The sequence below is a fragment of the Apaloderma vittatum genome, unplaced genomic scaffold (genome assembly GCF_000703405.1).
Source record: "Apaloderma vittatum isolate BGI_N311 unplaced genomic scaffold, ASM70340v1 scaffold14042, whole genome shotgun sequence".
Taxonomy (NCBI): domain Eukaryota; kingdom Metazoa; phylum Chordata; class Aves; order Trogoniformes; family Trogonidae; genus Apaloderma; species Apaloderma vittatum.
The window spans coordinates 17,514-44,950 of record NW_009705328.1 but is presented as its reverse complement, the minus strand read 5'-3'; the positions used below and the strand labels follow the sequence as shown (position 1 = coordinate 44,950).

The window sequence follows — 27,437 nt, the reverse complement described above, 5'->3', positions numbered from 1 at the left end:
TTGCATGTAGCTGCTTTTCTTTCCTCAGGGAAGGCTGGTTAGTATTAAGTGGGGAAAAAAAGTATTTTTAAAAAAGAAATCTAGTAACGTAAAACTACCGTAACTGTTGTGTTTTTCTTAGTATTGACTTGAATCTAGAAGTAATAATAGCTTCTCTAGGAATTCAGTGTAGTGACAAAATCGTGTAAGTGTACATAATGTGTTGTTTTTCCTCCCTTTTCCCAGAGGCTAAAGAAATGATAAATACCAACTGCTTCTAGCATGCACCTTCAGCAGGGTTTTAGCAAATTTATTTATCAAAGTAAATGCTCCATCTTAGAACAAGGGAAACATTTATTTTAAAAATATTTAACTGTCTAATACATTACACTTTAACAATATTTATAGTAAAGGATTCTTACAAGAAAGAATAAACAGCTTTATGGTACAATTAGTATAAGAAATATCCACATGGGGACTGTTTTGCAGTGTAAAAACACACCATACATCTGAAATGGTCATTTGCATATAAAAGCTACCACTGATGCCAGTGATTTAAAAAAAAATTTCAAACAACAGAATCCAAAATATACAAGTATTGCAAGCTATACACAGCTAACCAAATCAACACAGAACACTGTAGCAAGTTATTCCACTTTGTCTGAAGTTACACATGGTAGGATGAGTTGCATTCTGATACAGCTTTTATGAAATTGGTACATAAAAGCTTCTTAGTCCAACAAGTTTCACAGACTGTAGAACTCCACCAGTAAATGCACTTTGATATTTGGATGTTGAAGCCAGGTGCATCATTTACAAGGGCCATGGCAAATCACTGAAGTCTACAGGGCCACCGAGACCTGCATCTGCTTCAAGAAGGCTCATTATTACCGCCATCGCTGCTTCGTCATTGCTTGGGCTGCTTGATCCTTGATCGTTGTCAATCATATCAATGCCTATATGAGAGTTCTCCCCTGTAAGCATAAATACACCGTAAGTTATCAGAATTTCGGTTTTATTTTGTTTGCTTTACTTGCTGTGGGCATTTGTCCTATGACTTGAGGTAGGTTATCTGAACCGGCTCAGCTCTCTTCATCTGTGTGATACCCAGGTTCCTAGTTTCAGGGATACCTGATACTTGGGTGGCAGAGGACAAAGGTTAGGTCACTATGCCTAGTAAGGACAATATTATGCACTGTACTTCAAAAATAAGCCTAAATCAGCATCTAGGAGTCAGCCCGGCCTTTCTTCTTGTCCTCAGTTGTTTCAAAGCATTTACAAAAAGCACATGAGGAGTTCAGCTGATTCAGCAAGAGAAAAGAGGCTTCCAAGTATTGTCAAAAAAAAATTACAATATAAAGTAAGCTAGCAAAATAGACTGCTAGCAAAATAGGCTACTCTTTAGGCACACGGAGTGGTAGGTTATGGGCTTTATGGCTCAGCTATAGCCTGCAGATGGTGAAAGCAAGTTATTGCTAAAAAATGTTGATCTTGTTACAGTTGTCCATATGTGGTTAGTTGGTATTGAGGCATGTTAGTGTATGACTTTACTTACCAAGAATAGAGGAGTTGTCAGAATACGGGTAACCAGAGTTATCTTGGATTTGCCCAGACAGTAACCCAGCTGAAGAAATGTCTGGAGTGCCGCCATTCAAGATCTTGAAAGCAAAAACAGAAGCCATAAGCCACCATGAAATGTTGCATTAAGCCTTAAATTATGCTAGATTTTCAGTATAGGGAAGATGGGCTTCCTGAAAAAACATACCACAAAACCACCTGAAGGCTGGCTGATAAACTAGGAGCTACTTCCTCTCTATGATGCCTATCAGGCAGATGTCACATGGATAGTATGTCACCACCAGAAAGGAGGAGATTAGGTCAGTAGTGCATGCTAAGTTTTTGAAAGCAGCTTCTAAAAAAACTGCTCAAAAAAGTCCTCAGGAGTTCTATGGGTCATCTTCAAGTATTCCATCTGTACATGATAGTAATTGCAGCTAACTATAGAATGCTTTTAAATTTACAAATACGGGATACGTAAAGTACTGTCAACTAAGGTCCTTAATTTTAGGAATGCAATCCTCCCAGGTAGACACAGGCTGTGTGAGCTGAGCCTTGCTGCTGGATGATATGACCACTTTGGTGCAGAGCAGAACAGCAGTACTGCGGACACCAGAGCTCGCGAGAAACAGAATAACCTCCCCTGGGAATCGCTGAACGTGAACCATAGTTTTTAACTGCTCAGGTAAGTACTTGTGAGCTCTCTTCTGAGGGTAGCATCAGCTGGACCTTGTGACATTTCTAGCAAACAGTCTTCTGATTAAGGAGAAATACTGAGGGGGTACCCTGTGTGTATTTTCCTTTATTCCAGTTCAGTAGCCCCTACTATATGTAGGTGTAGAGCAGAAGGGGCAAGAATAACTATTCCTACAATTTTAGTTCTGTTTGTTCCAACTTAAATCTTCATTTATCTTCAATTTTTATTTATTTATTTATTTTCAATTATTATTTGTTTTTATTTCAATAACAGAGAGACCCAGGAATAGACAGAAATGTTTACTGTCAGCTATATGCTCCAGTACAGGCAATTCTTGTGTACAGTCATCACAGTTTCTGGGGGAAAAAAAAGTCTGAAGCAGTGTTTGTATGCACAGAGTAAGGATTTGGGTAAGTGCTCTTCTTGCCTTGAATATGACTACCAGAAGCAGCAATTTACTAGATGACATAAGTGCAGCCAGTACAAGTGTTCAGGTGGTTAAGTGTTGGTAATGGTATGGGAGTGCTACTCAGGCAATCGTAGAACAAGGCACGGTATGTGGTATTGAGGTACAAATACACCGTCAGTGCGCAGCAAAGCATCCGATCGTGGCGTTTAGTGCAGTAAAACTTGTCATTCATTTGAGCAGCGCTCAAACAATAGCACTTCCAGTGTTCACCAGTATGTGGTGGTAAAGAGGTTTTGTTTTTTGAGATCAATAGAGACTATGAGAGCTGTTTCTTGCAGCTCTGTTAGAAAAAAGTGAAGAACTAAAGAGCAGATGGATTTCAAAAGATGCCAGTGCTTCAGAACTACTGGTCTCTGCACTTCAGGGACTACTGTAAAAGGATTTTGGCCACCAGAATACTTGGACTTGCTGTCAGAATTTTTCAGCCAAGCAGCCAGTTCAACATCACATGTAACTTTATAAGCATGATCTCATGTTGCTTGCCACTACCACTATGAGACTTTTTGGAAAGCTTCTTACCTTCTTGCCTCCTGGGGAGGATGTGTCGGGTGGTGGTGTGCTGGTGATGTTCAGTGGGCTTGAACCACAGCTGGAAGGTGATGATCCTCGTATCCTGAGGTATGGGTAAATCAGGGAATGAATTTACAAGCAACTTTGAGACTCAGCAGCCAGAGACTTGGAGCTTCAAATACTGACTTTAGTATCAGGTGGCATAAGGTGTTAAAAGCAAGATTATTTCTGCAATTTCCTCACTTTTTCAGCATTACTCAAATCAACAGTAGCAACGTTTTTATTAGCAGCTCAGTAAGCACATGTGTGTCAGTTACCCACCTTGCTTGGTCTGCAGGTTCTACCTACTGCTCCCCTTTACTTGTTCCTGTACAGCCTTCACAGAGTTAGAAGGAAAATATCCTTGGGTACTGAGAAAAGCCTCTTTTTTTTTAAAAAAAAAATTGTACATCAATTTAGACCAGCTAAGAATTTAAGCTGCCTCAGTCACAGTAGCTGAGGCTCCATAACTGAGCTACTGCTACAGCAGTACGCTGGGCATTTGATGCAGTTCATACTACTTTTTTAACTGTCTGAAGCAGCATTTTGCAATTCAATTTTCCATAGCTGATATATAATTTTTTTATTAATGAGAGCCAACAAATTTCTAGACTAAAGGGAGGAGTGGTAGTTACAGAGAAAAAGCAATGGAAATGGGAATCTTATCCTTGGCAGAGTTCCCTTGGGAAAGCTGAACAGAAGGCAGCTTTGGAAAATAGTAACAGCTGCTGAAAAAGGACTGGAACTAACCCAGGGTCTTGAAATGAAATGAAAACATGTGTGGCAAGCTATACTACTACACTGACGGAGGCTAATTATGTGTTTTGCAGCTATTAAAAGGGATAGTTAAGTTTCAAAGTACTGGTTCAGCTTTGGTGTGGGTTTTTTTCTTGTTTTTTACTCTCCTTCCTACTCTTACAGATGGGTCAGAAGCCTTATGTGACAGGTCTGTCCCCTTAATGATGTGAGTAGTCTGTGGCCTGCCGCAGAAACAGAACTGGGAAAAAGACTGAATGTCTTCCTGAACTGCAGCTCAGTGTGGTTAAACTACCGCCACTAAACATCTGCTGGATGAGACCACGTTTATAGGACAAGGACTACTCTGCAGAAGGAACTTAATGAAGTACAGGGATCCTTAGCCAGTGGAAATTAAGTGATACCCACTGAAAGCAGTTGCTCACAGAGGTGAGAGAGATGAGACGGCCGTTCTGAGGAGCCGCTCTGTGTCGCTACAGTCCCTGGCTGAAGGGTGTTAAAAGACTTTTTGTTTAAACCAGAGACCTACATCTTGGCTTTCAGAGAGATGGCCCCCGGGAAGGCCGAGCTAGCTTAACCACTGTGTCCTTGCTCAAAGAGCTGTGGGAGAACTGCAAAATCTGAACTTACATAGCAAACAACTCTAAAAGCATCTGAGCAAAGTGGATCACATGAAAACAAACGTTGCTTTTTTGGCACACAGTCAATAGCTTTGGCATTTGGAGGTTGTGCCACTTACACCCTGAAGTCACTGGAAAAAGAGTACTCTGGAATGGAATTTGTTTCTAGGTAGCTGTTCTTCTGAACTACTGTTTCTGGTAAACAGATAATTATCGCTGTTACAAAAAAACCCCCAATATTAGTCTTTTACAGTAGAAAGCTGGAAGGCTGTAACTTCATTCTTTCACTGTGGACTTTGACTGCCTCAAGTATTCTGAATAGGTGCCTGTGGGTGTCTACTTATAAAATACAATTGTATCATCCTGCAATCAGTCTGAAGAAAGACTTCCTTAATTTCCTCTTAAAAACCAATACTGATTTTCCTCTAACTTCACACCATTTTCTCTCACCTGTGAATCTCCATGATTTCTTCAGCAATCATCCTCCCTATTTTACCTGCCCCAGCTCTTGTTCCACCTGGAATTCCAGGCACAGTAGGATGGGTCCTTTTTGGGCCACCTGAAATGAGTAGATAAATGGTCAGATAAAACCTTGCAAACCTTTTCCATAAAATGTTTGTATTTTAGGCATGCTTTGAGAAGCTACAGGACCTTCTGAACAGTAGTTAGTTATAATTCCACCAAGTGGTGAGTACCTTCAAACACACAGAAAGCTCTTGCTGGCACTGTGAGGTGTGCTATGTGTCTCAGACATCCCTCTGCACCAGCAGGTATGTGCCATATCCTGACTCTGATAAATTGGGCTGTTTCCAGCATCTGGTCGTTACACCTTTAGCAGAGCCACTTGAAATTAAACTTCACTGAATTAACTTTCTTTTCTGGAGACAACTGTCAGTATGATGATATTATACATCTCGTTTCTTTTCAAAGTCTGTGTTGTGGCAATAAGCTTATCCTATTATACAACAGTTTGTTCTATATTTTTTCCATTCTGTGAAGGCCCAGACACTACATTATTGCCATTACTATACCTTCAATTACTTATCCTGCCTCCATGGCAGGTTCTCTTTCACTACTGTAAGCTTTGCCACCCCTTCTCCTTCATATTTTCACTTACTAAACTTCATTTTTTCCCAACAGAGAGAACTGAAAAGCCCAGCTTTGCTCAAGTCTTGCACTCCACTGCTGAGTGTATTCCCAAGTATGTAACTTGGGAAGTACTTCCAGAGATGGGCAATATCCTCGCTCAACAGCTATAAAAGCACAGCTGATAAAAGTAGTAGCTAGTAAATACTGTCTCTAAGAGCAATGGTTCCACACTCTTTGGAAATAATCTCAGGATTATCACCATCTTTCATCCATAGGCTGTCATCGCATCTTTCTATTCTACCTCACTTTCGCCCTGCTCCAGTAATCCTTCATTTTGAAGTCAAGCTCTGCTCCGCGTTATGCTGCGCACAACCCGATACGCAAGAAAGTTCAGTGATCTGCAGCGTTTGTAACAAGCCCATGACGATTACCAGACAGAAGTCAGTCTGAGCAACTTGACAAGAAGTCACATCACGGGCAGGTGAGGAGCAATAAGCCGAATGGCCAAACCATGATCCATTCACTCTCTGAGTAGTCATCTGCACTCACCCCAGATCTTGAAGTCACTCTTGGATGACATACAGAAAGCACCATCCATTTCTCTTCTATGTCACTCCTCCAACCCTGTCCATACTGTTTCTTTTAACTGGTGCATTCACTTCTCTTTGACCAGCTTAATCCAAAGCTTGTTCAACGAGGCAAGAACTGTACTAGCCCTTTTTTGCCCCAAACCTTATTTTTCTTTAAGATGTTAACAAATTGTCGATGCGAAAGTGCAGCAAATCAGTGCATCCAGGATGAGCTGCTACAAAGGCATGACTGCCACTGATTTCCTCATAGTTACCTTCTCCAGCCTGAAGCACACTGTCCATGCTGTGTGGAGAAGCTGCAAGCTGTGGAAAGGCTGCGTCTCCACTATCAAGGACGCTGGTGCTGTGGGTTTCAAGAATTGAAAGAATCAGTGATGGAAAACCCTGTGAAACACTGCCAGTGTGTCAGAATGGAAAGCTTCAGGGTTTAAGCAGTTTGTGAGTCACCACCACCTCTGTGAAAGAAGCACCGTGACTGACACCGAGGCTAGATAAACAGCAGAAATACATCGTTGTGTTACAACTCAAAGTGTGCAATGCAGAACCCAAAGAGCTTCTCTCAGAAGAGAATTCCTCTACAGCAGTTAGTCTGCTGCAAAGTCACTGCACCCATACGCAACCTTCAAGGAAAAAGAAAAAGAGAGGGGAAGTCCCCGTGAAAAGCAGAGAAATGCATCTCCTGCAAGTGCCTACATAGATGGGAACCCTAGGTTTTCCCAAAGAAGGAAAATACTTTACTGAACAGCTATTAAACTAGTGCAGTTATTAAGCTGATTCCCCTCTCTCCCCAGGTATGCAGTTCTGAGCGTTATCTGGACAAGACACCTATTGTTGCCATATAGAAGGTGTGCTCATCTGAAAGCAGGGCAATGCTACTGGCATTTCTATGTATCTACTAAGAGGAGAATACTTACGAAACGACTGTATTTGTTGAGACAATGTATTCTACTTCTTTGGTCCAAGGGTTCATGAAACTGAACCAGCGACTCCGCAATGTAATAAAAGAGCCATCTTTTATTTTAAACTTGTAGCAGTTAGTTGTAATTTTTTCTCTCGTCTGCAATACTGAAGACAGGCAGAAAGCAAGTAATGTGTCAAAAAAGGCACCACAATTACACAGAGACATTATCAGGGAAAACTCAGTTAATTCCTCCCTTCACCCCTGAAGAAAAATGCTGTTTCTGCAGTCATCTCCCCTCACCCAAGCTCAACCTCAAAATACATACTAAAAAGCCTTGGAAGTCTAAGATAATCATCATTTGGCACGTGCAGCACAATGTTCTTGACTAAGCATTTGCAAACACAGATGTCTAAATCTTTTCAAGTTTCCCTGGTTTTCTTAATACACCAGTGTTCCCAGTATTTTTACAAAATTTCTTTACTGATTCTTAATAATTGTACCTTGTCTGTGACACTCTGCAAGATGTCCTATATCATCTTGATGAAAATATTCATAACACGAAGTACCTAGAAGTTCCTGGGGTAAGTATGCCAGAATGGCTGTTGCCCTTGGGGAATAAGAGAAAAAAAAAATCATTTCAAGTTGAAGTATTAGTGACGGATTACTAGAACTCACAAGTTCGGTAAGGCTCAAGTAATGTGGAAAGGCATTTTCAGCTTAGAAGGTAAAGAAAAATCATAAACAATACTCTTTTTAACTTAAAGTATCTCAATGGTGGGCATCTTTGTATTTTCCCCAGACACACTACAGGTGGCTTACACCCAAAGTCCTCAGTGACAGGGAACTCTCAGATCTCAGCCCTGGAGAACAAACCATTGCAAGTCTTCACATGAGAAAAAAATTCAAACTGGCTTTTTTCTGGTGACCCTTATCCCAGGACACATAAACTGCTGACAGCTCCACACTGCTTTGATGAATTATCTCTGAGAGCCTGAGGAGAACCACGAAGAAGCAAAACACAGAGTCTATCTTTAAAAAGGAAGAGCTAGGAAGCAAGTCAACCTTATTCCAGTGTTTCCCCAAGAACTTTAGTAGCCAAGCCTTTTAACAGCACCTCAGTGGTGGGAGATCTAACACAGATGGGTAACGACCAGTCAAACCTTTTATATTTAACTTCCATAGCAGGATAAACAGGCTTTTTGGTAAGGAAAAAGAGCATCAAATTACAGCAGATGGCAAAAGACTTGGTAAATGAAATATTTGACCCTACAAGAAATTGTTCTTGTCCTTCCTGAATTTCATCTTTCATTTACTTTTTTTTCTTATCTTGCTTCTCTGACTTAACAAGACAGCTGTGAATCATGAAGCTGTATATGATGTCATCTTTATATATCATAAACTTCATTTTACTCTCAAATCCACCATCCAGATTCATTATAAATACTGAAGAAGTAAAAGGTGGGATGGTTCTCTTTAAAACTGTTCAGTGCAGCCTGCCACCTTGACAGGCAAGTAGTTCTCTGACTGTGGTAGCCCAGCCAGTCAGTACCTAATCTAGAGCAGTTCTTCTCCAGGGACTTTCTTATTTTAGCAAAATGTGTCCAAGCACACAGTAAATAAACGTACATGCTATCAAAGCCCAAGGCAGCCTGTGCAGTAGGCTAACGGTGTAGTGCGTGCAGAAGTTTTCAGATAACAGAGAGGTAGTAATTATGAAGTCTGATTTCAAAACAGGACAGCATATTATTCTGAGAATTACGTATATACATTCCCTTAAAGAAATGAGAAAAAATGATCCCTAGATTATTCTGTCTAGTAAGCCATATTTTTGGAGGTATGTTGGTTTTTGTTTTGTTTTTTTGTTTGTTTTGTTTTGTTTTCATTTAAACAGTCATACCGAATAAATTCGCAGTAATACCCTTTGAGCTCAGTCTCAAAAAGCAAAATAACTTGCAGTCAGGATTTAGTAAAAAGCTGAAAAGAATAGTAAATTCTTTTTTTGACAGTATCTACACTGCTTTAAGTAAAGCTGTCCGTAAAGCAGTGTTGGACAGTGACTTATCATGGCAGTTGTTACAAGTATTCTTACCTCTGATCTACAAAAACGAATTTCCCATCTATTGCATGGCGAGAAACATATTCTGTAGGTTTCACCCTGATCTCACCGTTGACTGGCTGTGGCACTACGTGAGGATGCAGCCGTCCAATTGCAACAAGACAGCTTAAATTACAACCCTCGTTATCTGGTTCATTATCTTCATCTAGTCCCATTTTTGTTGGTGGCCAGCTTTTTAAATATCCTGTACTATGAATAGTGCAAAAGCTTTTGCGGTCTGCTGTAAAAAGAGAAAACAAAAACCAGAAGAGCAGTTAGATCATGGGTATTGCTTTGGAGAATTTCATCTCAGTTCTGCTAATAATTCTATTATTTCAGCAAAGGATTCAAATAAGCTAAAGCTTTTGTTTGTAGAAATTAGTATATTGGTAAATAAGTAAGTAAAATGCCTTTTGCAACTTCCCGTGAGGCTCCTACAACAACCAGGAACAACTTGTTTGGCAGATGATACCCTGTTTGGGGTGTACAGGGGAGAGCTGTACATAGGAGTGAGGATGAAGATTCACAATGACAAGTCATACAGTCAGTATCTGAAAGGAGCAGGCCAGAAAACTGCAAGGAAGGCGACTTTAACAGCGAGGCAGAGCAAAAGGCTTATTTATGCTATGGTTTCCTCGGGGATGAGCACTAAAGCACGATCCCAGGTTGAAGCTGTGTCTGAACCCAGCAGGAAGCACTTGGGGACACTGTCACATCCCCAGACAAAACACTGAAATTGCCTTCTGCTCTCTAGTTGACACCTTCCACTTTAATACCAAATGTATTATCGAAAGTACTCAAAGAACAAACTTTCAAATTTGGACTAAATATATATTCCAACATGTCTAGAGTAATGCCCTGCAGAGGAAAAAAGACATTGCCAGCTTTGATAATGTTACGACCAAATATTTCTGGTGTAGAAATGTCATTTCCAGAACACAGAATGTGCCAAAACCACAGATTAACCCAAAATAAACTGACTTTTAAAGTTGGATATCCATGCAAACATCACTTGTCAAATATGGAGCTGAGAAATAGACTGGGTAACAGCTCCCCTTTGTTGGAGATATTGGCTAGAAAGTCAAGAGTGAATGTTGTAAGATCCATGTCTGAAGAAGATCCCATAACCACACCAGAACTGTCAGCACAAACTGCCTGCAAGAATGTCAAGAAAGTAGAGTGGAGAATTTGGCTTTATATGCTAATACAGTGTGTAAGAGTTACTGGTGGGGAGAGGAAGTATGAAGTAGTAAGAGGCCTAGACATAATTCAATATCCTAAGAAATACTGACAGTGTTCAATAAATGTAAAAAATTTAACCACTGCAGATGTCCACCTGTATTAAAAAAAACAACAAAAAAGCCTGACAGCTATTACATTTGGTAATGAAATGAGTAATTGTTACCTTTCTTTTTTGAACAGGTTGAAGGAAAATCCTTGTCTTCTACTTTCACTGAAGGTCTATTGCACTTCATCCTACAAAAGAAGGACCGTCTTGCTCCAGAACAGAGTCGCGATGGCCCAGGCGTTATATCAGTTTTAACTGGGAGTCCAGCTGCAGCAAACAGAGGAAGTGAGGAAGCCACCTCTGTCAGGTAAAAAGCTAACCACACAAATGATGACATCATACAACCCGACTCCACAACAGTTCAACTTTGCTGGGACTGGCACTAAAGTCCTTTTATATCCTTCTTCAGAAGCAGGCCTATTTTGGAGAGTTTCATGTACATGAATACGTGCATGACTCAACTGACCATATCAACATTGGAATTTCTGATTACACTTTCTAGCGTGAAAATATTGACGCACGCCTGAGAACACAGCGTTTGAAATACAAAGATTAACACAAGATTGTACAAATCCACACAAGCTTTGCAATAAACCCTGTGATTTCTTTGAATGCTAATCAACTGATTAAAAAAATAGAGATTATTTACTGCAAGTCCCCAAGACCTCCAATCACCTGTAAGAGATCCCTCTAGCCTCACAAAAATAGGTGCATCTGAACATGCCCTAACACTAAGTTACGATCTTAATCATATTCTTGCAAGAGATTCTTTTCTGTGGGAAGTAAGTGGAGAAGCACAGTCCCAAAGCACATCAGCGCTGGGAGCCAGCAGCAGAGTGCTGGTACAAAGAGAGCTGCGGGAAGGTGCCTGGCACGCATCGGGAGCGCCGGTAGCAGCCGCACCAGTGATGCAGCTGGAGCTCCGCAGGACAGTGCTCCACGAGCTGATGGAGGATTTAAATCACACTACAACTTTTCCACAGCTTGCTATTCACTTCAACTTTTCCTGCGTGGGGATAGGTTTGAACCAATGGCTATAAACACGTGCAACAAGTTCTAGGGCCCCCCAGGCTTTTAACGTAAGGAGGAAAACAACAATGCAAATGTTTCAGTGTGAAGCGTGCCTCCCTTAAAAGGAGGTCACCTCAAGGAGGTCAGACTGTCCTGCACCACACGCACTCCAAACTGCTGCTCAGCAGCGAGAGTAGAAGCTGTGCCTGAGTCACTCATGCCAACATAAAAATAAATACATATATACACACATACATGCATACATACTAGAGCTCTTTAAGAATATGAGCTCTTGAAATTCTACCAATCGGTCTACCATAGCAGATGGGAAGACTGTAATTGATAGTATTTATTTTTGCCCTAATTTTGTCAGAGGCATTCAAAAAAAGGAGCTACTGTGGGATATACATGCTTGACAATGAGACAAAATCAGGAGCCAGAAAAACTTCAGCTGATCCAGCTGGAGCTTCTAGGCTCACTGTCCTGGAATGATCTCCCTGAGCTTCAGTTTCTGAGTTGAGGTGGTGGCTTCTTAGAGATGAGACTCTAGAGATTTCTGCTCCTGACAAGCATGAGCCTTAATGGCCTGGAAATCTGCAGGTGTAAGATACCACCTTCTACTTAAGCAGTGCAGACTCCTGTTATGAGAAGAATTAAAACACCCACACACTCAAAAGCAGCAGAGATACAGAACTACTTTAAAGTATCAGAGTGGAAGAGAGCTAAGAGACATAGCAGGAAATGATTATAAGGACCAGGTCAAAAACTGCATAAGAGAAAAGTTAGGTCATTGGTGGCAATAAGTAATGAATTAATTAATTAAAAATAATCCTTTGTCTTGACTGACAGCTAAGTACCAAAACAATACTGAGTGTATTCTGATCATTGAGAATTACGGATTAGAAGAAATATTTCGTATATTTTAATGGCAAGAAGTAAACCTTTGATGCCTGGAAAAGAGAGGGTGCCTCACAGGTGAAGCCACTTAACTCAGATAGCTATGCCACAGTGCATGCACCTACATTCCAGGTATCTGTTTCCTACTTTCTTTTGATGGGCTTTGTTTTCTTTTTTGTCTTTAAGCTATAACTTCTTTGGCGTGCCACACAATCCAAACAGCGCCCCACACACGCTTGTGACATTAGGCAAATATGCAGGAGCAGTGCATCTGGTTTTCAAGAGGCGGCAATACTTACTTTTTGCATCTATAAGCCTTTCTCGTGGCGCAGTGTCAGAAGAAGAAAGCTGCTCCTTCACTTTGGCAATGTCTTTAGGATGAAGGTAATCAAATAAACTTTGACCAATCAAATCATTCTGTAGAGATTGATTATTCAGTCAAAAATTAAAATAATTGTTCGGTATATTTTCTCAATTTTAGCATCCAATATAAACAATCCTTTTACATATAGGTCTAACCATGGAACAAACATCTGAGATCCAAGATTTAATGGAAGGTATGTTTTCTCTGTATACTTAAGTTACGACTACATTATATAGTAATTTATTTCACCATTTTCATTAAGAGTTTTGCAGAAATAGCATACGCGATCCACCACCAGCAAATATTCTGGTTTCTCTTCAGTCACTTCATATGCTACAAATTTGAAGGAAAAAGTCATTAATTGCAAATGTTCTCTTCCGGTATTTCTGTGATGAGTGGGTAGTTAGTATAGACCTAACTAAAGGCTGGCTGCAGAAAACTTCTGAAGCTAATGCAGTTGGTAGGGAGGGCAGATGACAGAAAAAATGAAGGATTGTATTCACACAGTATATGGTGAAGTTAAGCCTCACTTTAAGCATATATTAAAAATCTGGCTTTGGCATAATTGCTTCCCAGTTTCCATCAGTTAGTATGCTATAGGAAAACCAGAACAGAGATAAAGAAAGTAAAAAAATTCATGAGAAGCTATTGGAAAAACCTCCGACTGATTTTCCAGTATTTGCTTACACTCCCAATTAGATAACGCTTTCGCAAGCCTGAGAGTAAATCCCTGATCAGAATGCATCAACCAGTGAAGTAAATTTAGTTCCTTCTCACCTCCTTAGTTTGAATGGAAACCAGAAACAATCTTCTCTAATGACATGGCAGACAAAAGCTCTTTCTTTGCAACAAATCTCAGCTTTCAAGACAGATTGTTCACATAAATACCCCTCCCTATAAATTCATAATCATAAAGAAAGCTTTCAAATCTTTTCAGGCCTAACATTACTTAAAATGGCAAAGAATACCTGACTGTAGTTGAGGATCTTGAAGACAGATTCTGAAACGAACAGTATCTTCCCTCTGTCACAGCCCACAACAAAAAGAAATCCATCTGCTGCCTAGTTAGGGGAAAAAAAGTTAATTACTAAGTTATACATCCTCATTGCATCATTATAACCTTCAAAAACACCCTGTATACAGTAGAATTTCTACACTAGGAAAGCTGTCTTAACATTTAGAGATAACTGAGTCAACAGACAAGACATGAAATTACAGTAAAGTTTTTTTTGCATCTGCAAACATTTTTGGCATCATTCTGGGCATTGTGCCCAGAATGTAAAAGCACTTTTATAAGAAGAAAGAATCCGTGTCTTGTTCAATAATATTATGATTATGTTTAATAATGCCTTCAAATTAAAATACTTTAACTGTATTTACTCCATAGTTCCTCTTTTAGAAACCAAACATAACCTGGATATTTATTTGTGTGCCTGTAGGCAAGCAATTCCCATTTCAATAGCACTCTCTTTTCAGTGACACACAAGCACCCAGCATTAGGCCCTAATTTTACAGCTCCGGAGACAAAACACTGCAGAAATTGAATTCTGCATATGCTGCATCTAGATCCTGCAGTGTTCACAAGAGACACAAGCTGCTAGAGGAGCTTAACTATTGGCAAATGGCATATCCTCTCCACACTATCGGAGCAGTTTACAGCAAGTCATGTTGCATCAGTGACACCAAAAAAAAGGTGTTTGTGTCAAGGTAGACGACCATGGCAGAAAGCCTGCAAGATAACAATTCCTGTAATTTTTGTTCATTCCATGAAATAACTGAGGATTCTGATGGTCACCATCAAAATATCTGAGCTTCCTCAGATGTCTCTCTTAAATCTCTCTGCTTGAATCAAGAGTCCCTAGCCATCGTTCAAACCTATTTACTCTATGCAGTGCTCTTGCAGATTTCTTCATTATCCTCCATTATCAGAACATTCTTCAGCTGAGGTGCAAGGCAGAAAAGTACTGACGTTTTGCTTGGGGAGAGTTAGATTCACAGCTGTAAATATCTCTTAATTAAAAGTTGAAACATACCCTGAGAATAAGATGTTTTAATTCATCATCTGAGAGAAATGCAGGCTTGTAGTTTGCTTCTGTATATGGGTTTGTAGCACCTAAAGAAAACAAACAAACAATCCCCGTATCACAAACTTAACAATACACACTTAAATGAGCAATCTTCCTCTGGCTCGCTCCTATACGTTATTCATTGCAGGTGTTCTTTAAAACGGAAGTTGCTTTTCGGTTTTGTTTTTATCAACTTCAGCTCTGTTGGTATTAAAAGAGGATGAAGTTCTTTTTTGCTAAAACACAAATACTGCATTATGTAGTAATGCAAGTTAAATTCCTTCTCAAATATAAGTGTTGCTCGACATATTTATTAACCCAAATGATGTCTTTGATTTATGGCCTAGTCTCAGTCAAATGACAACAGCAGAACAACTTATAACTTTTCAAAGAGCCTAGAATAAGTCAGATGGGAAGACACCAGGTCTCCTAGAAGCTAGAACAGTGACTCTTTCTTTAAATTAACTTTTTAATTATCTTTTCTCAGGAGTGCATTTCTTGAAGGCCTAAGCTTTCACATCATCACTGACATTACCCAAGCACTGATTCACCCACATATTAAGCTTTAGGACATAAAGAAATTTGCAACAACCCCAACTCTTCCAAACTTGTGTGTTTCCTCCCAGGTGCTTGTGAAAAAAAATGGTTAAAAAGACTAAAATTGAATCTTCCAAGCACGCTCCATTCTTTAACAGAGCTAAAGGTATGAACACAAAACCTCAGAAGTGCTGTAGAAATAGTAATTACACATAAAATCTAATCTCTATATCCAACAAGTTTTGCATGTTGCCTGCTTAAGAGCAGTGCTCAGCGCTACCCAAGGTTCAATGGTGCGCTGCCACTTTATTAAGCCCTTCGTTCTCTCCCCCCAGCTGCCTCAGCTCCCTTGCTTTTGTTGAATCTAGCGATGGTGATCGATCGAGTCAGATAATGAAAAATTATTCTTTTCTCATCCACAGATTTCCCAGTCAGATCATGATACTGGACACAGCATCGAACGTTGAGAAAAAGGGAGAAGTCCTCCCTGAATATATTAACTTACTCCTTTTCAGCAAAAGAGCAAGAAAGGGAGAGAAAGAAGTCTGGCTTTGGGTAAATCCCATTTCGCCATCCTCCTCCAGTCCTGTCCACTCCTCTCCGCTGCCACCCCCAATCAACTTACCTCGTAACGTTTTCATATGCTGGACAGCCATTCTCAGTACAGTGAGTTTGTCCAACTTCCGAGACATAGCGTTGCACGTTGGTACCAAAGATGCCAGTTCATCTATAAAACTATTCATTTTATCTCTACGCCTTTTTTCAATTTGACTGTGAGCCTCCCTAAACAAGCAAAGAAAACCAGAAAAGTGTGAGAAAATACATATTAAAGTATCTCCAAATCCAGTATAACACAGACAGAAAAATAACCTGATAAAGAAGCCACCCTCTAATCCTCGTGAAAAGGATATCTACCTACAGAATTCTTCAGACATTTTGAGTTTCATTATTTGGGTAACAGTTACAGGAAGAGGCAAGGCTGTGGCACTGAGTCCTCAGTTCTGAAACAATCCACTACAAAACTGCCTAGAGATTTCTACTGCTGCGTACCACTGTTGTTCCTGGCACATATATGGAAACGTAACTGCAATGGAGGTCACGGGTAAGCAAATTCCAGTGTATATATAAATACTGAATTAAGTATTCAATTAAGAATTTGTAATCAGTATACTATATGAATATACTCAATATTTAAAACTACCTTTTCCTGTAGCAATGTAAGTGCTCTACTAATCCTATAGCTTTCCATTTGAAGTATTCGAGACCTCTGAACTAAATTCTTCCTAACTAGTAAAAATGATGATAAACACTGATTAATTCAATTTTTGTTTTGCATTTTCCCCTATTAAAGTTACTGTTAACACTTTTACACCTCACTATTGAAAGAAACAAGATGAAGAATGTACCATTACCAGAAATATACAGACTTCAACTTCAATGCTAAGAAAGTGACCGAAACCAATCTACCTACCCAATTACAATTTTCACAAAACTATACGCAGTTTAAAATATTAACAGTGCAAAGATATGGAAAAACAAGAGAAGGTCAAAGTTGGAAAAAAATATTTGCAGGATAAGAAACACATACAAATGTTTCATATATGACAAAAGGCAAGAAATAATTCTTTTCAATATCCTTCTTTAGCATATTACCTTGCATTTTTTATTCTGCCTTGTTGGTCTGTATACTCCAATCTGTTGAGAAATGATATTACAAAAGTTACTGTGTTGAAAACACTAAACTCAATTCTTTTAAGGCACTTTACATACCTATTGATCCTTATTAAAATCAGTTTTTAAGATTTTTAATATTTAATTAATCTTTCTTCAGAAAACATCATTATTTATAATATTGTGGCTCAAAGCATTGAGTATTTTTGTTCGGTTTAATTTCTTCAGCAAACTTAAGCCTTTGTCCCAGCAAAGAAACAATTTGGGAGGTGTGACCACAGTGACCTGCAAACAGGTTATCTGTGTCAGGACTATGGCAATAACGCTTTAGTGACTGTATCAACAGTACCTTCCATGTTGGTCATCTTTATCTGTATCCATACCTTCCCTGCAGAAACACAATAAAGCAACACACCACAAATTAAGCAGGATTTGCAAAACTGTTACCGAATTATGGCAACATTAGAATAAAGTATTTCTGTCATCTTTAAATCATAAAACAAAAAAAATATAAAAATGGGAACCGATGGACTAAAGAAGTTGTGTGGTTTCTGTAACATTTAAACATTTTCTTAAATTAGTTGTCTCCTCTTCTGAGCTAGCAAAATGGCACAGTTTGATGTGTTTGACAGTAAAACATGCTGCAGTTCAAAGACATCATCTGTTATAAAAATGGTTTTCAGCTAACTAGACAGAAAAAGAAAAAAAGGACATATCAAAGCAGATATTTCTCATGCCTTCATCAGAAATAGGGCTACTAACTTACATTTGCTATAGATAAAATTTTGACCAGAGGCAGAGGAAAGTGCCTAGCACAAAATTCACAAATCGCCCCTAATTACTTTGTGCAGATGCTTGTGTGTTGTACGCTTCAGTTCTCCTTACAGTACTTAATTTTGGGTTAGGAGACGGTAATAATCACGATCAATGAACCTCTGGAGACAGCCACATACCGGACAGAATGAGAGCCTGTACAAAACTAACCATGAGCATTTTGAATTAGTACAACTTAGTGTAGATCTATGGCTTACTTTTGCCTCAACACCAAAAAAAAAATATAAGCAAGAAGGCATGAAGAATGAAAAGGATTCCTCCTTACTACATTTTAATATTGTAACCATATGTACAGAATTAAGAAGAAGAGGAAAGCTTGAGTTTTCATTGCTGTATCTGGTAAAAAAAGCTGGAAGTCTAAGACTACAGCACTGTTAAGACAGAAGAATTGAAAAGAGAATGTTTTGATTTATATAGATCTGTCCAACTGTGCCTAAATGGACACTCTTAAGCCTGCCTTATTCTAGTTTAATTTTTACCTGCAGATTTTATGTATATGGGAGAGAGAAAAAAGGGGAAACACTAAGCACCTTTTTCAAGTGAAATTAATTATTAAAATATTTATACTTACTCAAAAGGAAAGCCATCAAGTCTGAAAAGAAAGAAAAATAAAGTACACCATATATAGAAAATAGAATAATGTCTTACGTTTTCTGTTGAAATTTTCAAGCTTAATTATATTCTATTTGAAATGAAAAGTACCACAAAAACAAGACAATAGCAGTGGAAGTATTCTAAGGAAACAAGTTGTTCAAAGTAATCTACTTTCTGAAAAAATAATTCTGCTTTTTAAGAAAAGATAGCCTAGTTCATTACTCTTACAGTGAAGAACTACCAAAACAACTAACCTAAATAATTCTGCAAATTATTCTGCAAATAACAGAGATACTGTTTCATCTTCAGAAATCAAAGATCTGTGCTTACAGGTGTTGCCCTTGTGCTTAGATAAATGGGATTTCAGAGAACTCCCAGACATTGAGGGGGGGGAAAAAAAAAATGTATCCCAAGTTTCTCAGTCTGTGATTCTGCCCAGCAGGATAGACGAATATTTTCTTTTAGTCAGTACTAAAGTCCCAATCCTGAACTTTATACAGACTTTATCATATCATAAGGAAATAAAATAGAATTTCTACATGCAAGCTAACTGCTGGCATCACTTCAAGATTGTAAAGTGATGAGAAATACCACTGAGCTTTAACATGTTAAGAGGCTATGTTTTCTAAAAGCCTTACGAAAAATCTTCTCTCAGTAGCCATTAACATACTTATTCCTGTTCAGTACGGGACATTAGCCTTCTTAAAAACAAACACAGTAGTCCTTCATACATTACTCATTGCACCTTTAAATCAAGTACCTTCGTGATTAGTTTTTAAAAGAAGTCTGAGTAATGCTAAAAGTTTTCATCTCTCAGTTTGCACTTTTGAGTTACTATCGTGGTCAGTGGCTCAAAGCACTTCTGATGCTCACAAACAAACAGCATCCAGGGCCGTGTGACTTACGAATGGGTCCCATCCACTATCAGCACCATTATCCTGCAGCTAGGCTTTGTAAAGTTACAACACATACGGGGTTTACACGGGGACTTAGGGTAAGTAGGTTGGTCTTGGTGTATCTAGTGCAGAAGACATTACACGTCTGGAAATCTGGCAAACTTACTACGACCTCCACTATAGTAAAGCAGAGTTGGTGTGATTCCCTTCTATTTCAAATACCTGCCCCATGGGAGAAGCTATGACTTGGACGGTGCTTCTGAGCACTGCTGTTAGCGAACTTCCCTTAAACAGAAGCAGCTTTCTTGAAACAAAACCACATTTTATCACTCATTCAAGAAGAATTCAAGTTTTTAACTCGACAATAACAGCCTACAGTCAAGGACCAATACAAGATTAAATCAGTTGATTAAATGAAAGGCAGATCTACTGCCTCAAACCAGAGGCTATTCGGATTCATTTCGACTGGGAGACTGAAATAGCTTCCTCCAGGCAAAGGCTGGCAGCACACTGACAGGAAGTGACTAAAAAGACAAAAAATAGGTGAAGAAAAGGAACTATTCCCAGTTTTGCTTCTGCTTTTTAATGAATTTATCTTCCCTCCTGCTAGTCAGACTTTCTATTTCCTATGTAAATAGTCAATATAATCGACCTTCACACTATGCATTTCATCAGTATTAATTATTTTCCCTCCCTCACCAGCCAAAGGCTTCTTTCCTCAGCCTTCCCCCATCTGATAGCCCTCAATTCTAGCTGCACCGAGATGAAGGCTTTATTTTTATTACTAACAAATGAACTTTCCTCTTGCTGCATAGTAGGCTTTTTGGTTATTAAAACCTCTACGACAGGTTGTCAAGAAAAGGTTATTTAAAAACTGCTAGAAATATTTCTATCGTCTCCCCAACTGTAGTGTTACAATCTCTTTTTAGCAATGTTAAATCAAGAGAAGTCCAACTTACTGATAATCAGTAGAGCTTCCCTTTCTTTTCCTATTACAATCCATTCCTGAAGTGCTAAGGGAACTGGAGATCAAGTCAGCAGGGTCTGGTGACATAAAGTCATTAATTGTAGAAGATATGTCCATCCTTTGGTCTGCCATTGGACTGTCTAACACTGGGAACAAAAAACAAACAAAAAACACAAAAACCAAAACAATCAAAAAACTGCTGCATTAATAGAAGCAGAAACTGACATATTTTTAACCAAAAAAACCCCCAAACCTCAAACTTCATATTATTAAAAACTGCAAAAAGATCACAATTCAATTGTTTTCTTTTGCCATGAAACAGGTAACAGGCAACTTCTGCTTCTCCAGTTACTGATGTATTGACTATTGCACACAAACCATGCCCATTATCAAAACACGCTACTCAAAACAACTGTTTTAGAAGAACTGTCAGTGTGACACTAAATCAAGTTCACTCTTATGGTAACTGGCCACCCAACAGCTTCCACCCAACATAAATAAAGGAGAGGTCCTATCTGTCTTTTGCTGACAGGGAACACTAGTTGCAGTGAGTCTCTTAATTCAAAGGTCATATTATCAAAATTCATAAGCTTAGAGAGTTCTAATTCCACTGAATTTCACAGAACAGAATTCAGAAGATTTCCACAGAAAATAAGGTTAAATAAACACCTCCATCACAGATCCCACAACCAAAAAAAACTAATAACCCAATGACGGTTTAAGAAGACTACTTAAAGGCACAAAGAAATCTAACTAGCTTTTCCATCCCAAGCACATACATTTTAATCCTCTAGACTGCAAATAATTATATCGTTGGAAGAAAACTTGTCAAAAGTTTATTCATTACTAAATGGCATCAACTGTGAAACAGAAGAGTTTTTACCTGAAAGCCCGTCCTGGAAGATCCACCTGGAGAAAGATGACGAGGTTCAGCCTGAAGCAGCTGATCACCTTAAAACTCTTCCATGCCTCATATTCTGTTAGTCAAGTACTTTCAAAAACCTGAATGGAAGAAAACCAGCAAGCCTAAAAAACACTTTCAAAACATGTCTGTTTACAACAGTTGTTTTAGACACAGGTTCCAACAGTGAATATACGCTTTCTACTCTGTGATCAAATTTTAGTTTCCTCATAAAATATCTAGAAGCTCTATCCATCATCAAAAGGGTTAGATGTTAGGATGCGCATCTCCGATGGACCCAACTTTGGAACAGAGGAATCTCTTCAACATCACTTCCTTTTGGATCCTCATTTATCATGCTTCGGCCTCTTTGAAAGAACCACCCGCTCGCAGGTCTGAACACATTTATTGTCTACCGGATGCTACCGGAGTGAGTCAAACTGCTGGTACAGTGCAAAAGACAGACTTATCCCTTGACCTCCGGCTGCCTCGCTTTGAAGGTGGCCACAGCAGTAAGACAGTTTGGGCTTGGCTTAGTCTTTTAGTTTGCCCTTCTAACAGCAGTTGGCATTTTCCAAAGGACAGTTAAACATTGCTGATCCGCAGGCTTCAAGTTTTATTTAAAATACCCCATACTCAAGTCCTCACCTATGTCACCCAGCTGCAATGTAAACTCAGCAAGGGGTCTGCAGGCGGATGTCCTTCCCTTACGGATTTCTGTCACAAACCGAGTTTTCCAGCAAAACTTATTATGCATGACTTAAAAACTGTTCTAAGCCCGCCCCTTGCAAAAAACTTTGAATGTCTTTTGGATACACTGCTTTTCAGTTAATGCATCTGTGAACATGGTGACTGCTTTTCCCACCTGTGACGACAGCCCAACTTCCCAATTAGACAGATCAACAACCTCCCGTGATGCTCTCAGAAGCCTGCAAGTCCAACAACCACTATTCCTTCAACATCACCACGTTACAATCAATGCAACCGAATCTCATGTCTATCCATGTTATGAGTTAAGCCAATAGAAACCTCACAAAATCCAAAGTCAATGGTATCGTTTTCTTCAGCTCTGCCAGAATAGCAAATTCAGAATTTACTTCAGAAGTTTAAATTATTTAAATTGCTGGTCAAGTTACAGTAATAACATTCAGGTTCTTAAATCTATGGCTAGGCAAGTAATTGCCGTAATGCCACCAAGTTTTGACCTGAGGATCATTGTCGTTCCAGAAGCAGAGCTGCTGAGGGCTCATCATCCACCTCACCTGACAACTTCTCTGTGGTCCTTTCTCAGAAATGAAAAAGGAGTCAGATATTTGCAAATGCATGCACGAGGCAAGTTAAGAGGCCAGCTAACACCAAAAATTCACCGACAAAAGTCAAATTATAAATTGCCATTGATGCCAGGGCCACAGTTTATTTTACAAGGCTTTCATTCACACTAACACAGTTACTTGTATATCAGGCCTTTCGTCCTCTGTCAGCTTTTCCCAGCTGTATGCTTTGTTTCTTTTACTCAAAGTAGTCCAACAACTACAAACTCCACCATGTTACTGTGGTTTATAAAATTCTGCAGCTTAATTTACATGCCACCAGTTAAACCACAGTCACTGGCCATTTCTCTGTGCTTGGTTCAGATCTAGAACCACTTATCTCTAATCTCAGTTGGTGTGCAGAAGACAGTTATAGCTAAACTTAGCGTGGCCTGTGGCTAAGCCACAGAGTTCAGTGATAAAAGTACTGTCACACCACTACCTACGATGCCTCTTTTTGCATCCATGATCCAGTCTTGGAACCTAATATAAAACCCAAGCACTCTATGAGCACTTATAAGAAACAAGTAGTTTCTAAAACTTCTGGCCCAGCCACCCACAATTAACTTTCAACTACCTCTATATGTTACTGTACTTGTGAACTCACCTTTTGCTGCTTAATATAATTGCATGGACCACTTATGATGATCTAAAACAAACCCTTTTTTCTTTTTTAATTCCAGCTCATCCCAACCTTATGTAAGTTTAACACAGTCCTTTCCCTTTAAAAACACCAGCAACAGTCAACATTTTAGCTTAATAATCAGAACATCACACAAGTCACTGGGGTGCTTTCATGCAAAGAAAAAAAAAATTGCTTTTTTTTTTGGGTCACAAAACAAAAATCTCAAAGCAGTTTTATAGAACAAAACCTAGAATACAAGTATCCATTCAATTGTGCTACTATTTTAGATTATAACCAAGCGTCTATATTTGATAGTTACAAAGCAGCTACAGTTTCTTGACCATTTAAGCAGAACAAAATTACATAAAATCCAGAATTCTCAATTTCTTGTCAAGTCATCCCTTTCTCTGCCATGTCCCAAATGCTCAGCCCAGTTCCAACAACCAGAGTCCTACATTTTGACATTATAGGAGTTAAGAATCGCACATGTCTCCTGAAATGATGTTTAAGTTAGGAAATTGTCAACCCAATGATCAGAGCAAAAATCAGCATGCCGCACTATAATAAATAGTGAACAGGTCAGAGAAATGTGTTATTGCAAGGCTTTCCTAAAATTCTGAAAAAATGAGTATTTTACTATCTTCTCAGCCTCCAGCTGCTAGTTGCTCAATGACTCAAAACATCCTTTATGAGAAGGAACACAAGAGTTACCCACATACATAAGCAAAGTTAAAATCTTCCATTTACGATGCCCAGCCTGTTGCCAAAATACTTCAAGGACCTACTTGAAAAAATGCCATGTAGTTCACTTCCTGATTAAATTCTCCTGTAGATGAGAATCAAATGATATTTTGTCATTGTATCACAGGACAGTCTCTCTCCCTCGCCTGTTTGGGACTCCTTCCTTCAGGATTCCCCTCCCTTACATTCAACCTTTCTCCATCCCCCTGCAACAAGGCTAATGAGACAGTAGAAACAAATCTTACTGTTCATCTCTTAAAAAAAAAAGTTAGAGGACACGTGACTAGCTTAATCATGCAGCAAAGCTGATCACGAGTACATAAACACCTCTGAGCAAATCAAGGTCAGAGCTAAAGTAGGTCAACTATGTCTGCCAAGCACCCATCCAGGAGTCAAGACCTCTTTACACAAGCACCACCAGTTTCAGTTTCCCCTAGGCAAGGGTCAACTATCTCAAACATACATACATACATATTTATTTTTTTATTCTAGAAAAAACTACAGTTCATAATTTTATGAATCACAAGCGTCTCATATCTAAAAAGCACTGCTTCGCAATGACAGAGGAAAACTCTGGTGTGGTCTCCTTAAGAAGTAATTGAAAGATTCTCCTTGTCCCTATGCGTGATGACTAAACCAAAAACAGCTACAAAAAGGAAATCATCTACTTCCCTTCCCAGTGGTATTCCATCTCCAAAGTTAACTGTCACAGTATAAACTAGTAAAAAACAGAATAGGACTATTTCTCTTCCTTATCTGTATTTCTTCAAGGGGTGGTGTAGCCGTGTGCACACCCCAGATGTGCAGGCACTCGACTGCTTAGTGGCACAAGGACTGCAAGTGTCCCTCTGATTTCAAGGCACACATGGGCATGGCTGCCACAAGGAACAACCACTTCCTACATCAGAATCTTTGCCATGAAATACTCCGCAGGAATCAAAGGAAGATCTCTGAACTAAAGCAGCAGTAGTTCCTTTTCCTTCAGTACTTAAGGAACAGCTGGCAGAATGCTTCCTATTTCCCCGATATACTGATGCTGTTCTGTCTTAACGGTGCTTTTGTGTTCCTTGAACTCTCTAATATTATTTGCGAGAACACTCCGTACTCCCAGAAGATAAAAAAGCCCTGTGGCTCTCACATGCAGATGCATCTCACTGCATCCTCTGAAGCAAAGAAGCGATTTTACCCTGGTTTGCTTGTTGAGGCCATCCTTTTGCCACTCGTTCATCAGCATGTTCACCAATCCCTGGCAGCCCACAATCCACATCTGAGTTTTGGAACTCTTCCCAACCCAAGCTCCTAGCGACATCGATAGCTTGTGTTTCAACCCCATCCTTAAACACACACAGAGCACAGCAGGGATCCAAGAGCCTCCTGCCCCTCTCATGTTAGCAGCTGCTGCCGCCCAGCCCCTCGCTACAGGGCACAACTGTCCCCGGCTCTGCGAGAAGGCAAAGGCACAGCCTTCAGCTGCTCAAGCGACCTACTCCTCCAGTAGCTGATCCCCATCTTTCCTAAGGAAAAAGTAGCAGGCTGGAGGGAAGCAGACCATGAATTTATCCAGCCACAAAGGTATAAGATCAATCATTTCAACATAAGGGGACAAAAAGTCTCCATTAAACAGAAGAAAAACTCCACGTGCACAAAGAACATCTGTCAGCTCTAGGAAGTGAATATAAAGGCAGTTTCTCAATAGATCAGTATGCTATCCACAGGCAGTCCCCTGCCGAAACCAAGTCTGCTCATCACTAGTGCCTCTGAGAAGACAGAACAAGTCATATCAAGGCACCACCTCACAGGAGTTTTCCAGACTGTTATAGTGGTAACGGAACTACAGGACAATATTCTGAATTTTATCTTGTTCACAGAACACTTAGACTTTCAGTTCTCGAGGGCCCTCAGATCCCCTCTCTCCTGGGAAATACTAAAAATTTCCAGCTATTTTAACAAAGGACTTCTCTGTTGCTCCAAAACCAAGCGCTAACTAAAATAACTTTCTCTTGCAGTGGGGAGCTCAGAACTAGACCCAGGAACACAGACATGTCTCATCAGTGCTCAGTACAGGGGAAGGGTCACTTCCCTCAGCCTGCTGGCAACACGGCTCCCAACACAGCCCAGGAGGCTATTGGCCTCCTTCACTACCGACCCACAGACACTCAAGATCTTTTCCATCAAGCTGTTTGCCACCTGGTCAGCCCCTTAGTCTATACTGGGCCATGAGGTTTTTACTTTCCAGGTGCAGGACTTGGCATTTCTCTTTGCTGACCTTCATAAGGTTCCTGTCAATCCTTTTCTCTGGCATGTGGGGATTCCTCTGACGGGCAGCACACTCATCTGGTGGATCAGTCACGCCTCCCTGGTTTGTATTGGCTGCATCTCCAAATATGAAGCTTCAGACAGCATGGAAAGAAACCAGAAGAGGCTGGTTCTAGAAGAAGAACCAAATAGATTTAACAACCCCCCCAAAACCCTAGCCCACGTTCTCTCAGCAAAGCTGGTAAATGTTTGCCTCAAAGCTGGTGCAGTCCCATGGGAAGGCCTTACAGATAGAGATACGGCCCATCTTCACAGCACGAAACAAATACTGGAACAAAGCCAAAAATCAACCAATGCCACCTCCACGAATCAAGCCTGTTTAGAACGAAAGGGGGCTGTCTGTGCTATGGATTAAGCTTTTCCCTCCCTAGCAGGGGGTTGGAACCTCTAGTGATATGCCTAAAAGTCTAACACACAATTCTGCAGAACAGCCACTGGGTCCAGAGACTGCATCACCATCCAAAGCAGCGTCCTGATTAACCGGCTCACCCTCAGCCACAGGAGATTCCACTTCCTCTCACGTTTCAGGACCATTTGTCTCTCTACCTATTCAGCGAATCCCAGCTAAGAGTGTTTCAAAAAAGCTTGCTAGTTTGCAATCATTACTGAAAGCTTGATCTAGTATAAGCTTCTCGTCAGCCAAGATTAGACTCTTTGAGCTCTTATTCTTTGAAGTAAGCTTATGCTGGCCTGTTCGGATATTTCATTTTGGGCAGCCATCAGAAGGAAACATCACAAGAGAACTAATCAAGTCCTTGTGAAAAGATGGTGATGCACACTCTTAGAAATCAGTACTAACATGCTGCTGCTGTTACCAAAGACACTTGGCCTGCTTCAACAGCCAAACCTCCAGTACATGTAGTCCTGAGGTTTCCAGAAACTGCTTCCATAGGGAAAACAAAACAGACCTGCCCTTCTTGGAAGAGCAAGTTTCAAGGGATTTCTGCAGCACACCCACCAAACACGGCTGTTGCCTACACATGAAGCAAGCTATAGCGTCTCTACAGGCTTCTGGAAGCAACAAGTTGTGGTCCCTACATCACTGCATACCGGGTACAACTGTGCCAGAGTCAGACAATTCCTAAGCTCAGCCGCGGTGGCCACAACGAGAGTCACC

General features: G+C 39.9%; 1 protein-coding gene across 3 annotated transcripts; it reads right to left on the bottom strand.

Annotated features, from left to right (window-relative positions):
* Positions 1-254: 254 nt before the first annotated feature.
* ARNTL (aryl hydrocarbon receptor nuclear translocator-like) lies at positions 255-21,429 on the bottom strand. 3 transcript variants are annotated; one of them, XM_009865357.1, is made up of 18 exons: positions 21,311-21,429; positions 20,420-20,567; positions 18,542-18,562; positions 17,486-17,524; positions 17,119-17,160; positions 16,091-16,248; positions 14,896-14,975; positions 13,831-13,923; positions 12,798-12,915; positions 10,708-10,857; positions 9,297-9,543; positions 7,708-7,814; positions 7,221-7,371; positions 6,561-6,649; positions 5,078-5,186; positions 3,222-3,315; positions 1,535-1,637; positions 255-953 (listed from the first exon to the last, which is right to left on the bottom strand). In XM_009865357.1, exons 2-18 carry the CDS (start codon positions 20,557-20,559, stop codon positions 793-795), a joined length of 1,902 nt encoding a protein of 633 aa, XP_009863659.1. In that variant the 5' UTR covers positions 20,560-20,567; positions 21,311-21,429; the 3' UTR covers positions 255-792. The 3 variants fall into 3 exon arrangements, with proteins under 3 accessions (XP_009863659.1, XP_009863660.1, XP_009863661.1); XM_009865358.1 differs by lacking the exons at positions 18,542-18,562; positions 21,311-21,429 and having other exon boundaries at positions 20,420-20,559; XM_009865359.1 differs by lacking the exons at positions 18,542-18,562; positions 21,311-21,429 and having other exon boundaries at positions 9,297-9,540; positions 20,420-20,559.
* Positions 21,430-27,437: the final 6,008 nt, after the last annotated feature.

Bases quoted from the DNA above. Each gene is read 5' to 3' on its own strand.
- ARNTL (XM_009865357.1), bottom strand. From the start codon at position 20,559: ATGGCAGACCAAAGGATGGACATATCTTCTACAATTAATGACTTTATG. The intron at 16,249-17,118 runs GTAATATGCTAA...TTGCTTGTTTAG, and splicing joins GGCAGAATAAAAAATGCAAG to GGAGGCTCACAGTCAAATTG. The intron at 954-1,534 runs GTAAGTAAAGTC...TTATGCTTACAG, and splicing joins TGACAACTCCTCTATTCTTG to GGGAGAACTCTCATATAGGC.